This window comes from Dipodomys spectabilis, unplaced genomic scaffold (genome assembly GCF_019054845.1).
Source record: "Dipodomys spectabilis isolate Male_0828 unplaced genomic scaffold, ASM1905484v1 ptg000106l, whole genome shotgun sequence".
NCBI classification, from domain to species: Eukaryota; Metazoa; Chordata; class Mammalia; order Rodentia; family Heteromyidae; genus Dipodomys; species Dipodomys spectabilis.
The window spans coordinates 1,089,825-1,113,130 of NW_024870783.1; the positions used below are offsets into that span (position 1 = coordinate 1,089,825).

The 23,306-nt window shown below is 38.8% G+C and overlaps 2 gene segments (V, D, J or C); both read left to right on the top strand.

The window, feature by feature from the left end:
• Positions 1-23,306, top strand: part of LOC122114103 — a 353,243-nt gene that overhangs the window by 295,892 nt on the left and 34,045 nt on the right.
• On the top strand, positions 1,812-23,298 carry LOC122114148. The segment is given in 4 exon segments: positions 1,812-1,923; positions 2,048-2,327; positions 12,263-12,272; positions 23,288-23,298. Coding segments are annotated over 3 exon segments (339 nt in total).

The following is a 23,306-nucleotide window of genomic DNA, read 5'->3' on the forward strand; positions in this document are numbered from 1 at the left end:
TGATAAAAAAAAAATCAATTATTTCCACAAGGGTCACTTGTTTCATTTACTGGAGAAAGTTTACTGGTGCCTTAGTGATGGTACTATCTTTTTCTTTTTTTTTTTGTCGAAGTAGGGGTGGCTTGAACTCTGGGATTGGGAGCTAGCTGTCCCTGTGCTCTTCAGCTCAAGGCGAGCGCTCTACCACTTGAGCCACAGTGACACTTCCGGTTTTTGAGTGGTTTATTGGAGAGAAGAGTCTCACGAACTTTTATGCCCAGGCTGGGCAGAATGGTGATCCTCAGATCTCAGCCTCCTAAGTAGCTAGGATTACAGGCATGAGCAACCAGTGCCCGGCTTTGGTGCTATCTATTAATGGAACTAGAGCATCATTATTTCTAGGCTGTGAAAAATTATCCATCTACTCATTCATTCATCTAGTCTTACATATACATACATATATGTGTGAATTTACGGTGATTTGTCCACCTGCATGCATAGCAATAAGTTATTCTGAAATACATTCTTAGACAAAGTTCTCCTGTAGTTAGATTACAATTCTTTCCCTCAAGAATTTAGCCACATGATCAACTTTTTTGGATACTGAGAAACACCAGCTGTCACTGTCACTTACATGATCACAGCATACATCCCCCCTCACATATTTGCTCATATATTACTCAGACTGGCATAACACTGCTGAGATGAGTCAACTTTGCGTCCCATGCAGTAGTGACTTGTGGGCCCTCACAACTGCACAGGCCCATATGGATGTCCTTGTGTCCCATTCCACCTCAGCACCTTCAATGCAGCCAGCAATGCTCTTCCTCCCCGGCATAGACAATCAGCTCTCCTCACTCTTGCTTCTAAGCCCCATGTTGCCTCCTCTCAATACCAATGACGTTTCCATGTACTGCTGGCTCCTGGATTCTGTTAAAAAATTCCAACATGGGAATTTTCCTTGTAGAACCTTTCCATGGTTCTACTTATTCTACTTGGGCCCGATATCTTTAACCCAGGTGTGAGACACAGTGTTCTCTTAACTAGAAGAGACCACCAAGTGAAAGGAACATATGTAGGTTTAGACAACTCAGTAGACTTCAGCATAACCCGAGTTTATTCTTCTTTTCAAGGAGAATCTCTGATTCAAACTCAGTAGCTTTGGTTAAGATGTTTAAAATCCAGAAGGAATATGAAGACCCCAATAATGGACATTATAAATTATACACACCCAAAGGATGGCGGAAAAGACTGGTCAGGTTTGAAAGGAAGAAAATGTCTTGCTTTTATGTATCTACTGATGCAAGAAATTCAGAGTTATAGGAAAAAACAAGGCTGTGCTGCACAATTTACAAGTTTAACTATTTTCTAATCAATGTAATAGCTCCACATCCTTATTTCATCTCTAAGGATCACATTACAGGACAGCAGTGCTGATAAATTGCCACATAAAGATTATCAGTGAATCACAGAATCAGAGCAATTCCCAAAGTTCCTGCTCTGGATAATAAAGACATGTGCCAAATGAGTGTTGTGCAAATGACTGTAAATTTCTGGAACTAACCTTTTAATGGAAAGGTCTTGTCTCAGATAAAGAAATAAAAAGAAAAGAGACTTTTATCCTCAATGAGATCAGTGGTGTGCTCCACCCACAAGAAAGGAATGTGCTGATTCTCTTCTGTGGCTACAATACAGTCTGTTGCCTGACCTAAGTCTCCTGAGACTCAAATTTGTGTAGACCTACTGAGGTGAGGCAGCCGTACAGTTGTGTTTAACCTTGTCCAGAAGCTGATGATTTGCATGTGCCAGCAGCACAGCCCACTGCCCTCAGGACTTCTTCATAGGCTGCTCATAGTCGGTGTAGCAGTCTGTCCCAGTCAGCACACAGCATGGACGTGAGGATCCCTGCTCAGCTCCTGGGGCTCCTGCTGCTCTGGCTCCCAGGTAAGGATAAAGAATATTGGGCATTAAAAGTCCTCAGTGTGATCCATGATGCTTTACTCTTCAGGAGAGCCTTCTTATAGTTTGGGTAATAATGTGGATATTTGTTTCATGTTTCCCCTGCCAGATGCGAGGTGTGGCATCCAGATGACCCAGTCCCCATCCACCTTGTCTGCATCTGTAGGAGGCACAGCCACCATCACTTGCAGAGCCAGTGGAAACATTTATAGCAATTTAGCCTGGTACCAGCAGAAACTAGGGAAAGCCCCTAAACTCCTGATCTATGGTAGTAGTACTTTGGCATCTGGTGTTCCATCCAGGTTCAGTGGCAGTGGATCTGGGACAGATTATTCTCTCACTATCAGCAGCCTGCAGCCTGAAGATGTTGCCACTTATTACTGTCAACAGTATAGAAACTTACCTCCCACAGTGATATAAGCCATGACAAAAACCTCCCAGGGTAACAGAAGTGAGAGTCTGGGCTGCCCCAGCTGCTCCTCCCGGTGCTTCCACCTGCTGACAGAGCTGCTCATATATAGACAATATAGACTCGAAGAGTGTGAATTGTGTCAACAGTTGAGATTCATAAGACAACAACACAAGTAATAGATATTCTAAGCAACAATGGTTTTGTGTTATAGTTATTGTCAGTCCTGGGGCTTGAGTTCTTTGGCTCAAGGTTAGCACTCCAACATACTGATCCACAGTTCCATTTCTGATGTTCTGGTGGTTAATTGGAGCTAAGAGTCTCACAAAGTTTCCTGCCCAGGCGAGCTTTGCACTACGATCATGAGATGTCAGTTTCCAGAATAGCTAGTGTTACATGTATGAGCTACCATCAGGAACTGTTTATAATACAAAGAAGAGATTCATTGCTTCAGATTTTAGTTGTTACTTCTCTGGTATTTATTGTATTAGAATATTTTAGCAGTGTCTAATAATAAGATTCTGGGATTCTCCATATACATCTATTATGTACATCGATCATATCCTTCTACTTTGCCCTGTGCTCACCCTCCTGCCTCCTAACCTGGAGCCCTTTTCAGGCCCACATAATTACTCTTCTATTTTAATTGTTTTAAGTTTGTTTGAATGAGAAAGACCATACATAATGGCCTTTTGTTTTGCCTGTTTTAACAGAATGTCCTTCAGTTCCATTCATTTTGCTGCAGATTACAGGATTTCATGTTCCTTTACATATGTTGTATACACGTATCCATATACATATATATGTATATATATATGTATATATATATATAAACACATATACACAGACATACATACACATATGCACCAGTTCATCACTACTTTCTAATCGATTCTAGGACAATTGATCGATTTCAAATTTTCTCTAGTGATAACAATATCACAATAAATCTATATATGCAGAAATTCCTTTATAAATATCACTTTTGTATTTTGGCTTTATTTCCTTCAGATGTTGCCCTGGGAGTGAGGTAGCCAAATCATCTTGTATATCTCTTTTTAGGTAGTTTAGTAACTTCCTTACTGTCCTCCATACTGACTATGCTAACTTTCATTCCTACGAACTGAGTTTGCCTAGTGTTGAAAGGGAGTTTAAAGGGAGATGGGAATGATGTCTGGTCTCCCCATCTGCTCAACCTTCTCTATTGGATCACATCATTCCACTTTTTTCTGTTCTGTTCTAATTTATCCACAGGCAACAAAGTAACAGTGTATTAAATCATGTAGTTAAACATTTACAGATCTGGACTTAAAGGAAGATCTGGGGAACCTAGATTGTGGAGATTTAGTAAGGAAAAACATGGGTCCCATATGTAATCTGTCAGCATTCATGTTTTTTTATACATTTTTAATTGTAAAAATACTGTTCAGAGGAGTTATAGTTACATGTGTAAGGTAATGAGTACATTTCCTATTGAGCATTGATGCCTCCTCCTCTATTTTTCCCCTACCATCCCTTCCTTCCCTAAGTACAACTAGCCCCCTCATCCATTTCCACCCCTCAACCCACACTCACCCCACGCCGAAGTTGTAAAGTTCATTTCCAACATAGTGTTTTTTATATCTCATTGTTACAATGGGTCAACCTGTATCCCTATTTAAACATTTTCTTTTTCCCTTCCCCTCCCCAAATTAGAAAAATGTATATACAAGATGCAGGACAAGGAAATAAAATACAGTGAAACAGGGGTTATACCATGAGGAGGAACATACGAAAGAAACAAAATCACATAGTACATTATACATACATTATAAACAATAGCAAGAAAGAAAAAAAAAACATTTCACTTAATATCATCTTATATGGTCATAAGTACATAGCTTTTGACCTTTTCTGCTTTTCCTAAACTTATAGTATTTTTGCAAATAAGAAGATTATTATTTTTTTTAACGTCCATAAATGAAATACTCCTTTGGATTCACCATTATAATTTAGTCCTGGGATTACATTTGAGACTTCTGAAGGAGAGCCACCAAGTGGGTTTAGGTTTCCCCATCATCTGAATTGAGATAAGTCACTTTTGTTTGTAAAGAATAGGTTTGCAATGTATTCTGTGGTCATGTATTTCTCCTGATGTTTCACAAAATGTGAATTTGTATGTGGGAAAATATGCATTGAATCTATGTCCAAGATCAAATTGGTGGTTTGGGATAACACAATGGATGACTCCTCAAGAAATACAAATGTGATATAGTCCATTCAACAAAGGCTGCAGGCCAAGAGCCTTGGTCTCTGGTATCTGTACTGTTGTAATACTTCTGAGTTACAGGAATATCCTTCTTCCCTAGAGAGTCTCCTGAAACTGAAACCACAGGTGTTGGGGACGCTTCTGCAGGCTTAATGAGCAGTGGCCTTGTTGGATGTGATTCTTGAAGCTTTGATGGAATCTGTTCCATAACACTTCCTAAGATTGTGTAATTTGAATTCCAGAATGTGCACTTGTCTGCCTGTTATTCATATTTATAACTATCAGCCATTCCATACAAGAGCAAGGGAAGCCAGTTTACTCCAAGAACAGCACCTAAACATTTTGTTGCTAATCAACATACTATCTAGTGGACCTGCCAGAAGAAGCCAATGTGGGCAGTTTTGCAGGCTTTCAAATCTGAAGTCAAACAAGAATAGAGGAGCAATTGAGCTCTCTTTCTTTGCAGTAGAGTTGGCCCCACTGTGGACCTGGGGAATGGACTACTGCTGTGATCTGTCCTATGAACAGGATAGAGCCAAAGAAGAAACAAACAGAGTCTATGAAATTTAGGCTTGAACTCTTTAGTTTGAAACTTTTGTTGCCACACGGTAATGATGATGAAAATAATTGAAACCTTGTAAATTATATTTTTATTATTTTAAGTATTTGCATAAGAAGGTATCATTCTCCAAATCAGTTTATTAGTTCAATACATCATGTCAGCCCCTCCATCATACTCCCCCATTCCTCCAAAGGAAATTTGATACTTGAATTGTCCACTCTGTCAGAATGACTGAAGGAGCACTATGTGAGTCGTCTAATTTCTGGGAGCAATGAAATATATTAAAGAGTGATACTACTTTTTCTGGGTTTCCAAGTTCTTTCTGGTTGACCAGATGCTCTGATTATTGTTGTGACATGATAAGGCTCCAATTGAAATAGAAGATAGGGACTTGAATGAAGACACTGTTTTTCATACGGTCCTTTGTGATCCATCAGGTGTCAGGATTTTCTGGCATTCTTACATTCCTAGTGGAGCTTTTTATCTCTGTCTTCTCTCTTCCTATGTTTCTAAACTCAGTGGTATGATATTGATTTGAATCTGACTTGGGAATCATTGTTTTGCAATAGATCATGACTAGTCCAGGGTTTTAGGTTTATCCTAATTCTGGATCCATCTTGCTTGGCTGCAAGAAGTGAAAATTAATTTCTCTTTGACAAATATGTTTATCATTACTGGTAAGAACTTCCAGGTTACTGAATAAGGCCACACTCAAAGGACAGAATATGGAGGTCCCTAAACCAAGAGCAAGACTGAGGCAATTATTATGTAGGCATTAAGAAAGATATGGCTTTTTAATGGTCATATCCTTGAGGAAACATTATTATCTTGGATATTTGTAGAAAAGTGATTTGTCTTACAACGGAAGAATAATTTCAGGATATGGTTCAGGAATATTATTTGCATTGTAAATTATTTGAAATATTTTTACCCTTACAGATGGGTTGTAAGTGTAGTAAAAAATGTATTTTCTTCTCATTCATTTCAGAATATGCTCACATAGTTTTACACCCTAAAAATTTCTTAAAAAGAGGGTATTACCTAATCTGACCCAATAAAATGATGGTATCCTAAATCATGTCCTATGGACTGCAAGACCATTTTGACTTTGACAATTGTAACAGCATTTGTGACAAAAGGACCCACTTACAGGTTGCCTTAACTGGCCTAGATCTCAGTCTGCTTTTAATTCAGAACAGTTTTGCGGTCCTTCCTTGAAAAATCATGATCTGGCTCTTTTACACATTACATACCCATCACTTCTTAGAGTCATGTGGTTTCTATCACTACACAATTACAACTTTGAATGTTCATTAGAAACATTTTTATATGTTCATATAGTATTTCTACCATATTTACCTACTTTATCTCTGTTTTTTTCTCTCTCTGTCCCATGAGTACCCATACACAGAGAGGACCTACTTTACCATTCCATCATTAATTTTGTTTCCCAATTTTTAATGTTTCAGCAGCTGTACAAAAGAATTGCCATTTTAAAAGCAGGTTATGAATACAATCATCTTGATCAATGTCATCCCTTAAAACATTCTCACTATCCATCCCTGCCCACTTTTTGTGCGCTCTTTATAATCTGGGTGTGGGTGCTGTTCCTGTGCTCTTCAGATCAAGATGATTGCTCTACTGCTTGAGCCACAGTGCCACTTCCAGTTTTCTAGTGGTTTGTTGTAGGTAATAGTCTCACAGACTTTCCTGCCCAGGCTGGCTTTGAACTGAGATCCACAGATCTCAGCCTCCTGAGTAGCTATGATTGCAGGAGTGAGCCACCAGCACCTGGCTTTGCATTGAATTCTTATCTGCATTCTCCTTTTCTCAGCTTCATTCTTCTTCCCCTTTACCCTTGATCCCACTCCATCCCATTCAAGTGCCTGCCCTCTACTGTTTTTTTGGCTAAATTTGACTTCACCATTCTAAGGAATTATACTATTTGAGTGCTCCCTGGAATCTACCATATTCCAATGAATACATTTGTATATTTTTGTACACCAACTAACCTATTTACTAGTAAATTTATAAGCTAAATCTGGCTTCCATATATAAGGGAAAACAGGCATCCTTTGTCTCATTCATTTTTCTTTAAATCTGCACTATAAGATTTTCTAATGCATCTCAACCAGGGCAAGCAAAAGGTCATGTGCTTCTGGGGTCACGTGAGCCCTGTCAGGTTCACTGGTTTCCAGCTAGCTATGATTATGGAAGCACCATGCCTCACTCTTCCGTAAATGTCGTATTTCACTGGACGCATGTGCTCTTCATGGAGATCTCAATACTGTAAAATGAGGAGCTCCACAGATGATTTCAAATTTCAAAAGGCAACACTGGGAGGAAAGGAGGGAAGATGTGACACTGTTCAAAAGGAAATGTACTATTTACCTGACTCATGTAACTGTAAATCCTCCATATGTCACCTTTCCAATAAAATGCAAATAGAGGCAGGTAAAAAATTAGTGTTATTTTAATGTTTTTCCTCAGCAGCCAGGGCAAAAATTTAGCAAACCTCACACTTGTAAGCCTTTAACTATGATTATATGGAAAGCATAGGTAAGAGTACTGTGTTCTTTGAGCACCCTCAGAACAAAGCGTGAGATTCTCCCTCAAAAATGTGCTAGAGTCAAAGTGCTGGAATGTGGTCATTTACCCAGATTGTTTGAATTCCTGAATACAAACTTCAGTCCCAAAAAAGAAAGACAATAGCATCAAAATTGGTACTGATGATGGTCAATATGCTTTAAGTAGCTGTATGTGTGCCCACACACGTTACATCATATTTATTCTTTTTGGAGAATTACATGTTATTTCATAAATAAGAATGCTGTTTGTAACTAAGGTTTATAGAAAAAAATTGAGACCAGAAATGTGAAGGTGTCCAATGATGCTAATCAGTATCAGCTGATTTTGAACTGTTACTCACAAGTGCCTCTGAGACCACTCACTGTGCACAGAGTACTTTCTGACACTGTCCAGTCAGACAATGATTGCCAAAATTCTGACTATCACTTGCAGGCTGGTAGTCTGATTACACTATTAATCACACTGCCTCCATCTTCATCCTTAATCACTCTCCTCCCTGCTCTTTCTGCAACTCAGGATCATATCATATCCCAGATAGGCTTCTCTCAGACCACGAATAGAGGATTTATTGTCAGAGAGTCTTGAAGGAACCAGGGATTCCTGTTTTTCATAATGCAGGTTCAGTTCCAGGGTCTTAAATTGTACTTGGAAAAAGAAAAAAGATAACAGGAATATTGTTATTTTGTGTGTAGTGTCAGTCCTGGGGCTTGAACTCAGGGCTTGAGCAGTGTCCTAAGTTTTTTGTTCTTAGTTAACACTCTACCATTTGATCCAGAGCTCCACTTTCAGGTTTTTTTTTTTTTTTTTTTTTTTTGGTGCTTAATTGAATATAAGAGTCTTACAGCCTGTCTTGCCTAAACGATCTTTAAATTGTGATTTTCAGATCTCAGCCTAAGTAGCTAGGATTACAGGTGTGACCTACCCATGCCAGGTTAGTTACTGGTTTTAATGCCTATAAGAATGAGACAAAGCCACCTTGTTAAAGGTGTTAGAACATCTTCAGTCTGTACTCAACAAGTGCTGTTTGAGTTCTTAAAGGGAAACTATTTCAAGAAGAAATGTTTTTTTTAAGGTTAATTTTTTTTATTTTATTTTATTTGTGACCATACTATACAGAGGGGTTACAATTACATGGGCAGGATAATGCATACATTTTCAAGAAGAAATGTTAAAAGTACAACACAAAGTAGATTTTCCCTGAACCATCTGAAGCAAATTGAAGAAGTAAGAAACATACTCTCTTGTGTATTTCTATTCATTTGCAACAAATAAGAAATCAGCATTCGTATCCCAGGAAGATAACCTTAATATACAAGTCTAATTCTTTCTTAGGCTCATGTCAAATACTGACAATTATCCCCCATTGTCTTTTGTCACATAATAGTTCAGTCTAGGTCAGATTTTCCTAGATCTGCCTTTCCTCCTCTTCCCTGGAAATCTCCCAAAGCCTCTTCAGTCCCCTGATCTTATCAGTCTTGAGGATCACAATCACTTATATTCCTGAATGTCCTTTGGTGTGGACTTGTGCACTTTCCATCAAGGTTAGACTCAAGAATCCATGCTTAGAGGATTGTACAGCAGTACTTCTGAGTTCTTCCCAGGATATCCACTTGAAAGTTGCTGTTGTCACTCAGTTCCATTACTGATGATCTTCACTTCAATTCTATTCGAAGGTAATGGTTGTTTAATTTTTCTTAGCTGCATTGTTATTTTTTCTTGGAAATTAAGTGTGCTCTGTGGAAAATACTTGATGGTATCTGAGTTCTTCCCAGGATATCCACTTGAAAGTTGCTGTTGTCACTCAGTTCCATTACTGATGATCTTCACTTCAATTCTATTCGAAGGTAATGGTTGTTTGATTTTTCTTAGCTGCATTGTTATTTTTTCTTGGAAATTAAGTGTGCTCTGTGGAAAATACTTGATGGCTTATCCATTACATTCCTTGTTGAAATATGGATCCAAGTTTCTACAGCGGAATGTAAAATTATCTTTGTTACTTGATAGGGAAAACACCACAAAGTTGGTCAATGGACATAAAATACAGTTGGCTTCTCATCACATTTGACAATTTCCTCATTTTTCATTATTAAAATATTTTATGGAATATATATATATTAATTGTGAAAATACCGTAAGGAGGGGTTACAATTACTTGGGCAAGGTAATGAGTGTATTTCTTATTAAGCATTGTTGCCTCCTCCTTTGTTTCCCCTTCCCATCCTTTCCCATATTCCCCAACATCCCCCTCTTCCCTCCCACCCCAACCTGGCCATAGTTGTAAAGATCGTTTTTTAACATAATGTCTTGTACATTTCATTGTTGCAATGGGTCCAAATCTATCCCTATTTAAATGATTTGTTTTTTCCCTTCCCCTCCACAAATTATACCAACCTCAAACACAGTGAAAGCAGGTGTTATACCGTGGGGGAGGGACATACAAAGCAACAAAAAAATCATCTTATAAATATGTTAGAAACAGTCAAAAGAAAGAAAAAAAAAACATTTGAATTCTGATCTTGGGGTTCATTTCACCTAACATCAAATTATCTGATCGTTTCTGCTAGTCTCAGACATATACTAGTTATTGCAATTTTATTTATTTATTTTTGCCAGTCCCAGGACTTGAATTCAGGGCCTAGGCACTGTGCCTGAGCTTCTTTTGCTCAAGACTAGCACTCTACTACGTGAGTCACAGCACCACTTCCAGCTTTTTCTGTTTATCTGTTACTGAGAAATCAAACCTGGGGCTTCATGCATGCTAAGTGAACTATCACTAAGCCACATTCCCAGGCCTCATTAGAAATTGTATCATAAAAAGGATGTTGAACTTTGTCAAAAGCTTTTTTGGATAAGTTAAAGTAATCATGCTATTTTTTAAACTTTGATTCTGTTTAAGTCCTGCATTATGTTTGATTTCTATATGGTGAGAATTTCTTTTTTTCAGCATAGAAACCAATATGCTTGATCATGTTTTATGATCTTTTAAAGGGAAGCTGAATTTGATTTGCAAATATTTTATTGAGAATTATTGTGCCTAAGTTCATCAAAAAGATTGGTCTATAATTCTTTTTTGTTGTTGGAATTCTCTTTTGGGAATGAGTGTAATACTTGTTCCATAAAATAAGTTGAGTAACATCCCTTCCTATTTATCTAAAAACTATGAGGGTTATAGGTGTTAAGTTATTTTATAGTAATAAAATTTCACAATAAAAAACAATTAAAAATAAAATGACCAAACTTAAACTTTTCAATAAATATCTAGAAAGTAAATAAGAATGACTCACTACTTAATGAAAAAGCATCTTTATTTAAGAAAACTGTAAAACATGCCTGGAAAGGGTTGAAGAATTAGGGCGCAGGCAAAGAGGCATGTCACGAAGGCATGTCCCTTTCTAGGGAACACATAAGATCTCTCTTGCCTTTCTTTTTATTATTCATTTATTTATTTTAATTGTGAAAATACTGTACAGAGGGGTTACAATTACATGGGCAAGATAATGAGTACATTTCTTATCAAGCATTGTAGCCTCCTCCTTTATTTCCCCTTCCCATCCCTTCCCATACTCTCCCTGTCCTTCCACCCAATCCTCCTACAGCCCTTTTCCTTTCTTTTTATAATATGTATTTTTATTGTGTAGGTACTGTACATAGGGGTTACAATTACATGAGCAAGGTAATGAGTCCATTTCCTCTTTTGTTTTCCCTTACCATCCCTTTTCTCTCCAACTCCTTCCTCTCTAACCCCTCCCCCCAGCAAAGTTGTAAAGTTCGTTTTCAACATAGTGTCCTGTACATCTTATTGTTACAATGGTCATCCTGTATCCTTATTTCAGCATTTTGTCATTTTCCTTCCCCGCCTCAAATTAGAAATAGGTATAAACTAGATGCAGGACACCAGAATCAAATACAGTGAAAACAGGAGTTATACTGTGGGGGAAGAGACATACAATGCAACAAAACTATCACCTTATAAATATGTTAGAAACAATAGAAAGAAAGAAAAAAACCACTGTGTCCTTATCTAGTGAAGTAAGCTGGGCCCAAAGAAACATAGATCCCATTGAAGTACCCGATTTTGGATGCCCCTCACAGACCACCAGACTCTTTGCAAACAGCAGAGTCGTTTATTGCAAGCTCAAGCGAGGTCCTCCATGCACTCAGTAACTGGTGACGGTAAGAGGCCCCGAGCACAAAATTAGCACAGCTTTTATAGTATCAAACAAACAAGTTTAGGGGGTTTCCACACAAGCAAGTTCACAAACTCAGGCGGTTTAAGTCCACCCTGACCGTACTTCCCTTTTTCTGATGCAACACTTAGGCAACTGTTCTGTTACTTAAGGATGGGCAGGGTTGGTGGCAACCTAGGTTTTTCCCGAGAATTTTCTCTTTGGGGGTTACTCTGAGGGCAGCACAGCTCAGGGGGTTTGACCTTCAAATGGAGTTACTATACCTCTTCACCATGGTTTCCCTTATTTGCAATAACTAGTATATGTCTGAGACAAGCTGAAAAGATCAGATAAGATGATGTTAGGCAAAATGAACCCCTCCTGTAATTTAAGAAGTCTCCAACAGTTTTGCCCTGTATCTGCTCAAAGTCCTAATTTGGGGATTTAAACTATCCCATACATTTTACAACCCACTTAGATGACTGGCACATTCTTGCCCAGTTATGAAGCAGACAGACATTTAGAAAGGCATGATTGCAATTTACTTTTCCATGACTTCCTGACTCTGATCAATTTTTTTTTTGGGGGGGGAGATCCGGTCATGGGGCCTGAACTCTGAGCCTGGTGCTGTCCCTCAGCTCTTCAGTTCAAGGCTAGCACTCTACCACTTGAACCATAGCACCACTTCCGGCTTTTTTTTTTTTGCTAATGTGGAGCTGAGGAATCGAACCCAGGGCCTCATGCATGCAAGGCAAGCACTCTACCACTGAGCCACCTTCCCAGCCCCTCAATTTTTGAAGGGCCAAACAGAATCTGATACGATCTCTGCCATTCGAGCAGTGGCTTGTAACTGCCTCTGGATGATTCATCATTGCCAGGGTCCCAGGAGTGTCTTTCTCCATGCTGGGATACATACACCTTGGCATTTTCCTTAATCACTGAACTTGAGCTGGAGAGATGAGGGATAGTGCTCAAGCCCTGAGTTCAAGGCTAGCACTCTGCCACTTTGAGCCCCAAAGCAACTCTTCTGCTGACCAATTAGAGATAACCTCAAAGGGCCCTTTCTCTGCCCAGGCTGGCTTTGAACCACAGTTCTCAGATCAACAAGTCTAAACAAAAGGCCACGTTTACTCCAATTGAAAGCAACAAAGATGGTCATTACAAATAGTTTTTTAAGGCATGGTCTACTAGAACTTATTAGAGGCTGAAAGTTATATCTGACAAAATTGTAAGAATCCTCACTCCTTTTTGTGGGCCTGCTGGGAACTGTTACAAAAAAAAAAAAAGTATAAGAGCAAACTGAAATAGCAATTAAGCAATTATTTTGTAATCCTAATTTTTCCTTTTTGTACTTTGAGACAAATGTTAACAATTTTACTTTCAAATTCATATCTAATTATTTTTTGCCAGTCCTTGGTCTTTAACTCAGGGCATAGGCATTGTCCTTGAGCTTCTTTTGGTCAAGGCTAGCACTCTATTTGAGCCCCAGCACTGCTTCCTCCTTTTTCTGAATACGTGGTAGTGAGGAATTGAACTCGGGGTTCGATGCATGCTAGGCAAGCACTCTACCTCTAAGCCACCTTCACAGCCCAGACACCTTCCCAGCCCATCCAATCCTAATTTATATTTTAAGTTCACAGGGATTTTTTTTTTGTTGTTATTGTGAAAATACCATACAGAGGTGTTACAATTACATAGGCAAGGTGATGAGTACATTTGTTGCCTCCTCCTTTCTTTCCCCTTACAATACTTTCCCATTTCCCCCACCACCTTCCCACCCCCCTCCGTGGGGGTGGGACATACAAAGCAACAAAGAAAAAATCTTATAAGAGGCTGGGAAGGTTGCTCAGTGGTAGAGTGCTTGCCTTGCATGCCTGAGGCCCTGAGTTCAATTCCTCAGCACCACATAAGTAAAAAGAAAATAGCCAGAAGTGGCACTGTGGCTCAAGTGGTAGAGTGCTAGCCTTGAGCTGAAGAGCTGAGGGACAGCGCCCAGGCCCAGAGTTCAGGCCCACGACCAGACCCTCCCCCCCAAAAAAAAAGAATCTTATAAATATGTTAGAAATAATAGCAAGAAATAAAAACTATTTGAGTCCTTATCTTGGGGTTCATTTCACCTAACATCAACGTATCTGACTGTTCTTGCTTTTCTCAGACATATATGAGCTATTGAAAATAAGGGAAAACATGTGACCTATGTTTCTTTAGGCCTGGCTTACTTCACTTAATATAATTTTTTCCCAAGTTTTTCCATTTCCTAACAAATGGGCAATGCCATTCTTTCTTATAGAGTCATAGAATTTCATTGTGCATATATACCACATTTTCTTTATCTATTCATCTACTGAAGGCATCTGGGTTGGTTCCATATCTTCGATATGGTAAATAATGCTGCAATAAACATAGTTGTGCTGGTAGCTTTACTATGGCCTTGTTGTGATCATTCAAGTAAATGCCAAAGTGGAATTGCTGGGTCACAGGGGAGATCTAAGTGGAGTCTCTCTATGAGAAACCCACTTTAAAAACTTGAAAAAGGAATCAAAACAGAAATTACAAAGTGGAAAAAACCTCCCATGCTCCTAGATTGGAAGGACCAACATCGTGAAAATGGCAATACTTCCCAAGGCTATCTACAAATTCATTGTGATACCTATCAATATTCCAACCTCATTCAAGGAAATAGAAGAGGCAATCCAAAAATTCATATGGAACAATAAAAGACCCCGAGTATCAAAAGTGTTCCTTAACACAAAGAACAGTGCTGGAGGAATATCAATACCAAATTTCAAACTCTACTACAAAGCCTTAGTAATCAAACAGCTTGATACTGGCACAAGAACAGACCTCAGGACCAATGGTATAGAATTGAAAACCCAGAAATGAACCTACAGACCTATAGCCATCTAATATTCCATAAGGGAGCTAAAAAATAGAATGGAAGAAAGACAGCCTCTTCAGTAAATGGTGCTGGCAAAATTGGTTAACTAATTGTAGAAAACTCAAGCTAGATCCTTACATATCACTCTGCACCAGAATCAACTCCAAACGGATCAAAGACCTCAGATCAACAGAAAGCCCATGGATTGGGAGATCTTCACTAGTCACACAACACACAAGGGTCTCATATCTAAAATATACCTGGAACTCAAAAAATTAAATCCCCAAAAACAAACTTCAAAGAAATAACTGCCCAAGAAATAAGTGGGCTAAAGACTTACTAATTGTAATTTTTTAAGCCTTTTACTAATCTCTGCTTTAACATTTTATATTTTAGTTTTCATTTGCATTTTGAAAAATCCTTTGAAATCTTGAGGCTAGGTACCACTCATTGCCTATTGGCTGCTCATTTTAAAATAGATATACATTACAAACTTCTGAACTCAAATGACCTTTTTTTTTGTTAATGCAAGAATTAATCACCAGCACTGTACCAAGAAGCTAGACTTAACACCTATATGCCTTTTTTTGGGGGGGGGGGGTAGTCTGGTTGTGGGCCTGAACTCTGGGCCTGGGTGCAGTCCCTCAGCTCTTCAGCTCAAGGCTAGCAGTCTACCACTTGAGCCACAATGCCTCTTCCAGCTTTTTATTTTCTGCTTATGTGGTGCTGAGGAATCGAACCCAGGGCCTCATGCATGCAAGGCAAGTGCTCTACCACTGAGCCACCTTCCCAGCCCATCTATATTCCTTTTAAAAAACATATTCAATTGCAGAATATCATTGAAAGCAAATCACAGTGATAAACTTTCTAACCATATTTTTAAGGGTTTTTCAATGTTAATACATTTAAGTAGCAGTTTTAGGAATACCAATCAGATCATGACATCACTCATTTTTACTATTATGTTTCCAGTGTCTATCTGCAAGAGAAAGGGACAGGACAAAGATAGGTCACAAGGACCCTCCTAAGGAATTGGCTTGCACCCAACTCTTCTGGGTTAGTTGAACTGCCTTTGTGCCAGCTTGCCCTCTTCCAGCATGCGTGGTCTTCCCCAGGGCCTGTCCCACCCTGCATGACTGGCTGAGCTGCACTTCTGCCTGTACATCCCTCACCTCTAAAAGTAGATCTTCTATTAGAGTCTAAGGTTTTCCATTTTTTTAATCTCTTGGTTCTTGAATGAAATAGCTTTAGACAGACAGAACAGGTAAAATCTTTGACAGTGTTAAATAAACCTTTATATTTAAATTTCTATTAGTATCCCCAAGTTTTAGCAAGTTTTAGGCAATGCCTTTTTGTTGAGTCAGATAACTTGATTACAGGGTAAACAACTTTGCATTTAAAAATACTCAATTTTAAAATACAGATTTTGATTTGTAAATTAAAGAATTCTTAGTTTAACTAAACTTCCTGTTTAAAACAATACAATAATCCTTTTAAGACATTTGGCATTCAAATCTTATGACCTTCCTTAGTGTTTAAACTCTTTTTTACTGCATGCTGATTTTCATCTTGAACATGTTCCAACATACTCAACACAAACCTTAAAGTGCACAAAAATGAAAATCAGTCTTACATTTTCCAGAATTGTTATCTAAAGATTTAAGATTTGTTAAACAAAGTACCTTTGCTGAGCTTCATTTACCCAGGGCTTGCTTGTTTAGCAAGGCATTTTACCAATTGGCCTTGTGAATACCTTCAGCTGGAGGAAGGTTAGGTGGGAGTCACCTGAAACTGAACTGGCCTATCTTTTATCTGTTTTTTTTTTTTTTTTTTTTTTAGACAAGAGCATTTTACAATTTTAACTGTTCGGACAAGCCAAATGTCCAAACTAGGCTCAAACTGTCTATGCCCTCACTTCAGGCTGCCTCTGCAGAAAAATGCAACCTGAAGCTTGAAAGGTCTTGCAACCTTCCATGCCCACCTCTTGACTGCTGCAACACGGACAAAACAGAGAAGGTCTATGACCAAGCCCAGACAGAGCTGGAACTTTTATTCCCCCAGAGATGCCCAAATGAACAAAAATAACAGATTCTAATAACGTGAATAATTGTCTGTGGTTTTTTCAGAGAATTGTGAGCTCTGGTATTTAGGGGACCTGATTTCGGTGACTGAGAGCCCCCAAATAACTCTGTGAACCTAGAAGAGAGGGTTTAGTTTAGAGGAGCTCTCCTGCATCCAGGTTACATTAAGGGAGGGCCAATCTACCTGGCAGAGAGTGCAGAGATGACCTTGGGCAACAGTACTCATATGCTCTGGCTTTTTCCTGAAAATAAGAAAAGGGATCTAAAAGCATTTCCAAAAGTGATGGATAAAGAAGGTTGGTACATTTCTGTAAAAAGAAAGCAATCAGTGATCTCAGAATTAACTTAAACAAAAGTTGTATCTTACTTTTCCTTTTTGGGCCAAATAAGCTTTCCCCTTGGAATTTGATCAGCACCAGAGTGGAGACCCAAGTTTGAGAGGAGATTCTCCACCTCATCCCAATATTTCTCCAACATCTGGGGTTGGGGTTGGAGACATAGGTTTGACAGGAAATTCTCCATCTCATCCATTTCTCCAATGCCTGTGGTTCTCAGACATTTAGACAGAAATGTCAAGTAAAATAGACACAGACCATTGGCCACACAAACCAAATGGTCAGACAGACCTAAGCAGCAGCACCAGAAAGCACGTTCAACTGACACAGAACAAATAAGATAACCCAAGCGAGGCCAGACTCCAGGTTAAGAATGCTAATCTGCCTCCACTGGGGAGAGAGGCAACCCAATCTCCTCTGGGGCTGGGAGTTCTGCTGCGTCCTGCCTCCCCTCTGCCCGTTCCACTACACCTAGCCAGGCTTTTCAACTTACCTCTAGAGGCTTTTGCATTCTAAGTTCCTGCTAAGAACTTCTCTCCACAGCCATCCCCTAGGGAGTGGCCCTTATGGACACGAGTCCAAAGTCCTGGAACTCAAGGCCTGGTATCCTGAATCTCACTGGGGCCTACATCTATTATATCCCAGATCCAAAAGAGACTCCATGAAACCCAGTTAAAGGAGTTAGGAACTTTATTTCCACCACATGGGACCACTTCCTACCACCAGGAAAGTAGGAGAATAGCCTTGAGCTCAGGGTAGGATGCATTTTTTTATAGAGCTTGGTTACATAGTTATATAGACAAGCCATGCAAGGCAGGTTTGACATATTTTCCATTGGTTACAGTTTTATGACCTTTAAATTTGTTTTTTTTATGGTAATATCATATGTAATAATTTGTAATAGGCCACTCATAGTGGGACTACTTAGCACTGGTCTTTAATTAGTGGGCTTAAGGCCTTGTTACCGAGGAAGCAAACAAAGTTACAGAAGCAAAACATGGCAGAAACACAGCCTTGACTCACAGGAGCATAGGCAAAACATAATCTTGACTCAGTCAGCATGATCAATACTATCAAAGCTATTGACATTATTCTAGAAATTTTTATTATAAGCTCCTAACACAGCAATTTAACGCAGCTGGTGATAAGCCTCAGGTTGTCAAAAGCCTTTTGCAAAGCTGCCAGTTTGGTAAACTTGAGTGAGGGAGCAATGTTCTTTTGCATTTTATCAAGGATGGGGAAGGGACAAAAGCTGACTACTGGTCAGCCTTTGTCTGGGGTTTTTCTTTACCAGGAGGTTTTTGCCCTGTATCAATAATTTTGTTTTGTTTTCTGATTTCACAGTTTGGTACACATGGCTATTCTTTTCCCAGGGAAAAGGGGAGAGAGTAAATTTCTAACAGCAGGAGGGACTGAGGCCAGAAAACAGGAAGAAATTTCTGCCAGTGAACAGTAATTTGGATATTACAGAAAACCAAAGATCTGGTGTTTTAATGCATTAAGCTGTTCATTGCAATCAAGTTATCTGATTTATCAAAAATGTAAAGGATTATTGCATTATTTTGCAGAGGAACTATAGTTAATTTTCAAGTTTTTGCTAACACCAAAACTTGATGACTTTTCTTGGGAGTTTAAAACAACTCACTTATGTTTTTACATGATGATGACAGGCAGAGACTTACTGGTAGAACACACTCCAGAGTTCATTTCAGGGGTTCCACAGAGCAAGGGCACCTGGGGCTGAGGAATGTCTCTCAGAGGCCTTCCATTAGGTGCGCCCATGTGGCCTGTCCCCTGACACAGGAGTCAGGTCGTGACAGGAGACGTCCTGTTCAGGCAAGAATAGGATCTCACTGGGGCCTCCAGATGAAGTGGACTGACCCCTGGACAAAATCACAGACGCTGACCAGTATATTAAAAGATATTTTATTCAATTGACCAGCCAGGGCTAACTCTGTAGACTTTTCTTCCAAATAAACCTGTGCTAGTGTTTAAGCTACCTATTTGCCAATCTTCTGTGGCTTTTAGGGGCTTAATAGCTATGTATCTTCTTTTGCTTGTTCTCATTCCTCCAGTGTTAAGATACTGACTGAATACTTGAAGCTTATGGCACAAATGCAGTACAAAGAGCAGTGTTACTCTAATAATAATCCCCAAACCCAAACATGTGTTAATATAGAACCTATTAGAAACTCAAAAATTCTCAGCAGCCCCAGCCCCATTGAATCTGAAGCTACATTTCAAACTCCCAATTAATTTATATGCACATTACTGTTCATAAAGTAATGCTATAGGCTGGATCTTAAGTGTCCACCTAATGCCGGTGTTTTAAAGACTCAGCCCTTAGCTTCTTGGAGATGGTGCAAATGAGAATGTAAGACCTAGTGGGAGGTCTTCTGGTTATTTAGGGTGTGTCATGGGAGGTCTTCTGGTTATGTAGGGTGTGTGTCCTTGAAGTGAAAAATAGGACCCCAGATTTTTCTTGACCATGAAGTGAATAGTTTTCCTACACCATACACCCATCATGTCATTCCCATCCTCCACATAGGAGGCCTTAACACAGTAGGTCTACCCAATTATAGATTGGAACCACAAAATTTTTGAGCCAAAATAAGCCTTTCTAAGGTAACTATCAAGTATTTGTAATAGCAACACAAAATTAACTCAGCCTAATTGTAGAGAAGTCCCCAAATTTTTTTCAAAATCTTGTATTCATGACATCACTGCTAAAGACAGATTACTTCCTGGTGTGTATGTATAACTTAAGTAGTTTCTCACCATGCCTCAATGGTTAAACAGAAAATAATAATAAACACTTCAGATTTGAAAGCAGCCTCCTCATGGAAAAGAATGAAAACAGAAAAGTTTGAAGATAGGCATATCCGAGTTAACATAATGCTTCTTCCATTCAAAGACTTTTTAATCTTGTTAGCACAGTCTTTAGTCTATTTTCTGTAAGTATTTTTGCTTACAATAACTTATGCCAAAGATATAAAAGGCAAACAAGAACCCTCAGACTGGAGCAATAACCGGCCAGATGGAGAACATGGAAGGTGAAAGTGATGGAGATGAAGATGATTGAAGTATGTTCCATAAAGGTGCCCATAAAAAGGGGAAGAGAGATCAAATTCTGTAAAAAGTACACCTTGTATACATGGAAGTAACAGTAGAATCCCTTTGTATAATTAATATACAGTTTTAAATTGTGCTTTTCCAAAGTTATCCCAAATAATTTTAAGCTCATCAGAGCAGTTGTTGGAAATATCTTGATGTTTTCTCCTATGTGACACCTGATATCCCAACTCGAAAAGAACCCAGCAAGGCATAATTTACTTCTGCAGAAGAATCTGATACTGACAGGAAGCCAAGCAAGCATGCTGAGCACGCAGTCCACCATGTCTCTCACTCATTAGAAGTTTGGGATCATAATCTTTCTTGCTCAGATAAATTTTCAAACTAGATAAAACCAGGATATCTGGTCAAAGTTTGTCAGAAAACCAGTCTTAGCTCCTTGTAAGATAGCATCTATCCTTATGTCAAGCACTTTGGTAGAAAAGATTCTAACTCCTACAGTCCTGCCTTGTTTTATATTTTTTCAAACCTAGTCAGCTTTAACAGACTTTCCCATTCAGCAGTATCCAAAGGGAGAATATTTAAAAAATGGGTCTTTGTTTGCCCTCATTCTTACAGCCACCAACAGAGGCATTGCTATGAAAACAAGTACTAGAGGCAAATTTGGACAGCACCATTCCTTTGTCTTCCAAATTATTGATTAACAATCTAGTAAATGGTAAACCTTTTGCCAGCCTTCAATCTATGTAAGGCCTTTGTGCAGTACTAGTTTCTAATCACCACAGAGATAATTCCCTTTCCAGCCTATAAACCTAGAACTAGTCTTTCAATGTTATCCTACTAGTGGCACTTAGTTGTTCTGTTATTACCTTGATGGTGTCTAGTATAATTACCAAGGCTCTGCTGATAATAAATCTAATCCAATCAACTAATGGATCTAACCCAATCTACATTTTATAGGTATTCCCAGTTTAAAGCTAGAAATCAAATAGGTTTTGATTAGGAACTCTTTGGGAGACCCCAATAGCATCTACACAAATATGACAGTTGGAAGACTCTCTGGGGATGAATCTCACTCCTTACTTGATGTTAGCATTTTCTCAACCTGGCCATTCTCAAATATCTTGAGTAAAATGGATGTATGTTGAACCAAATTGCAGTTTCCAACCCAGTTGTCCAGTAAGGTCTCCAATACTGGTCCTCTGCAATACCAGACACCTTTCTAGGACTTAAATAAAGTTGCTTTTGGATTGTATTTTTTCCTTTGATGATCCAACTTTGCTCATTAATAGTTGGCAGATTTGAGCTGACTAAGTAGTGGGCCTGGCTCAACTGAGGTCATGTGGTTCCCACCTTTTCAATTACCCTGGAAGATCCAGGGTATAAACAGGGTTTATCTTTATAATAGTAAGTGTACTCATTATCTTGCTCATGTAACTGTAACCCTCCTGAACATCATTTTTGCAATAAAAAACAGAAAAAAATACAGAAAAAAATGAAGGTTATGACATATCCAGGCTGACCTTGTTCTGGCATTCTTAGTTCTGACATTCATGCTTGATAAGGTCTGACAACAGCCCTCCCATTAAAAATTTTGTTAGTTTTACACCATTGTTAGATGTTAAATCATCCCTCGCCCCACCCCATTTTCCTCACCCAAAGCTGTTTGAAACTTTTTTTTTGTCCGTAATGGGGCCTGAATTCCGGACCTGGACACTGCCCCTCAGCTCTTCAGCTCAAGGTTAGTGCTCTACCACTTGAGCCACAACACCACTTATGGCTTTTTTCTGCTTGTGTGGTGCTGAGGAATTGAACCCAAGGCCTCATGCATGCAAGGCAAGCACTCTACCATTGAGCTACCTTCAAAGCCCTTGAAACAATCTTGACTGGTTTATTATAGAACTATTCCAAAAAACATGTACTCAACATTCCCATGTTTCCTCTACTTGCTGGTTTTTCCTTTTATAAAACTTTCAAACTTAAATAACATTCTTTTAAATATCCAGGAAAAAGTAATCCTATATGAAGTTTTTTTTTAATCTAATAGCAATAGTAACTTGTTAGACCTGGAACATTGTAAATAACCAAATTTCAAGAATCTTTTGCAATTAAGTCAGTTAATTACTGAATGCCTGTAACAGATCCTTCTGAAGATATTTACACAGAGACAGGGATATACAAGATTTGAAAAGCCCACATTAAATGTAGAGCTCAAAAATAAAAATCAGCCTTAAAACATGTTTTCATATCTTTCCCCACATTCTCCCTAAAAGACAACAATATAAAGAATGTCTGAGGAAGCCTTCTTAGCTCCAATTTTCTTGGGCTTCCTAGGTTTAGAATTCTCAAATTACAGAGACATGCTGAAATGGAAGTTTTTTTTTTTTTTTTTTTGTTGGTGCACTCTGCACTTCAGACTGCTTTTTTTTTTTATTGTGAAAATACCATACAGAGGGGTTGCAATTACATGGGCAAGGTAATGAGTACATTTCTTATCAAGCATTGTTGCTTCCTCCTTTGTTTCCTCTTCCCAATCCCTTCCCATCTCCCTCCCCACCCCCAAATAGTTGTAAGGTTTGTTTTTCGACATAACGACTTGTACATCTCATTGTTGCAATGGGTCCACCTGTATCCCTATTTAAACGACTTGTTTTTGCCCTTCCCCTCCACAAAGTATACCAACATCAAATACAGTGTAAGCAGGGGTTATACCGTGGGGGAGGAACATACAAAGCAAAGAAACGATCTTATAAATATGTTAGAAACATTAGCAAGAAAGAAAAAAACATTTGAATACTTAACTTGGGGTTCGTTTCACCTCTTATTCACCCCTTTTCTTAACTCCCTTACTAGAGATTTTTCTCAGAGATCACTCCATCTCCAACAATTCATTCTTCCCCAGCTGGACAAATGAAGTTGCAGATTAAGACTCTTAATCACAAAGAATTTAAGAGTCTGAATCTAAGACAATTCTCTCACACAGCCCCTGCAAACACACAACTACCAAAGAAGTATTCGTAGTTTCATT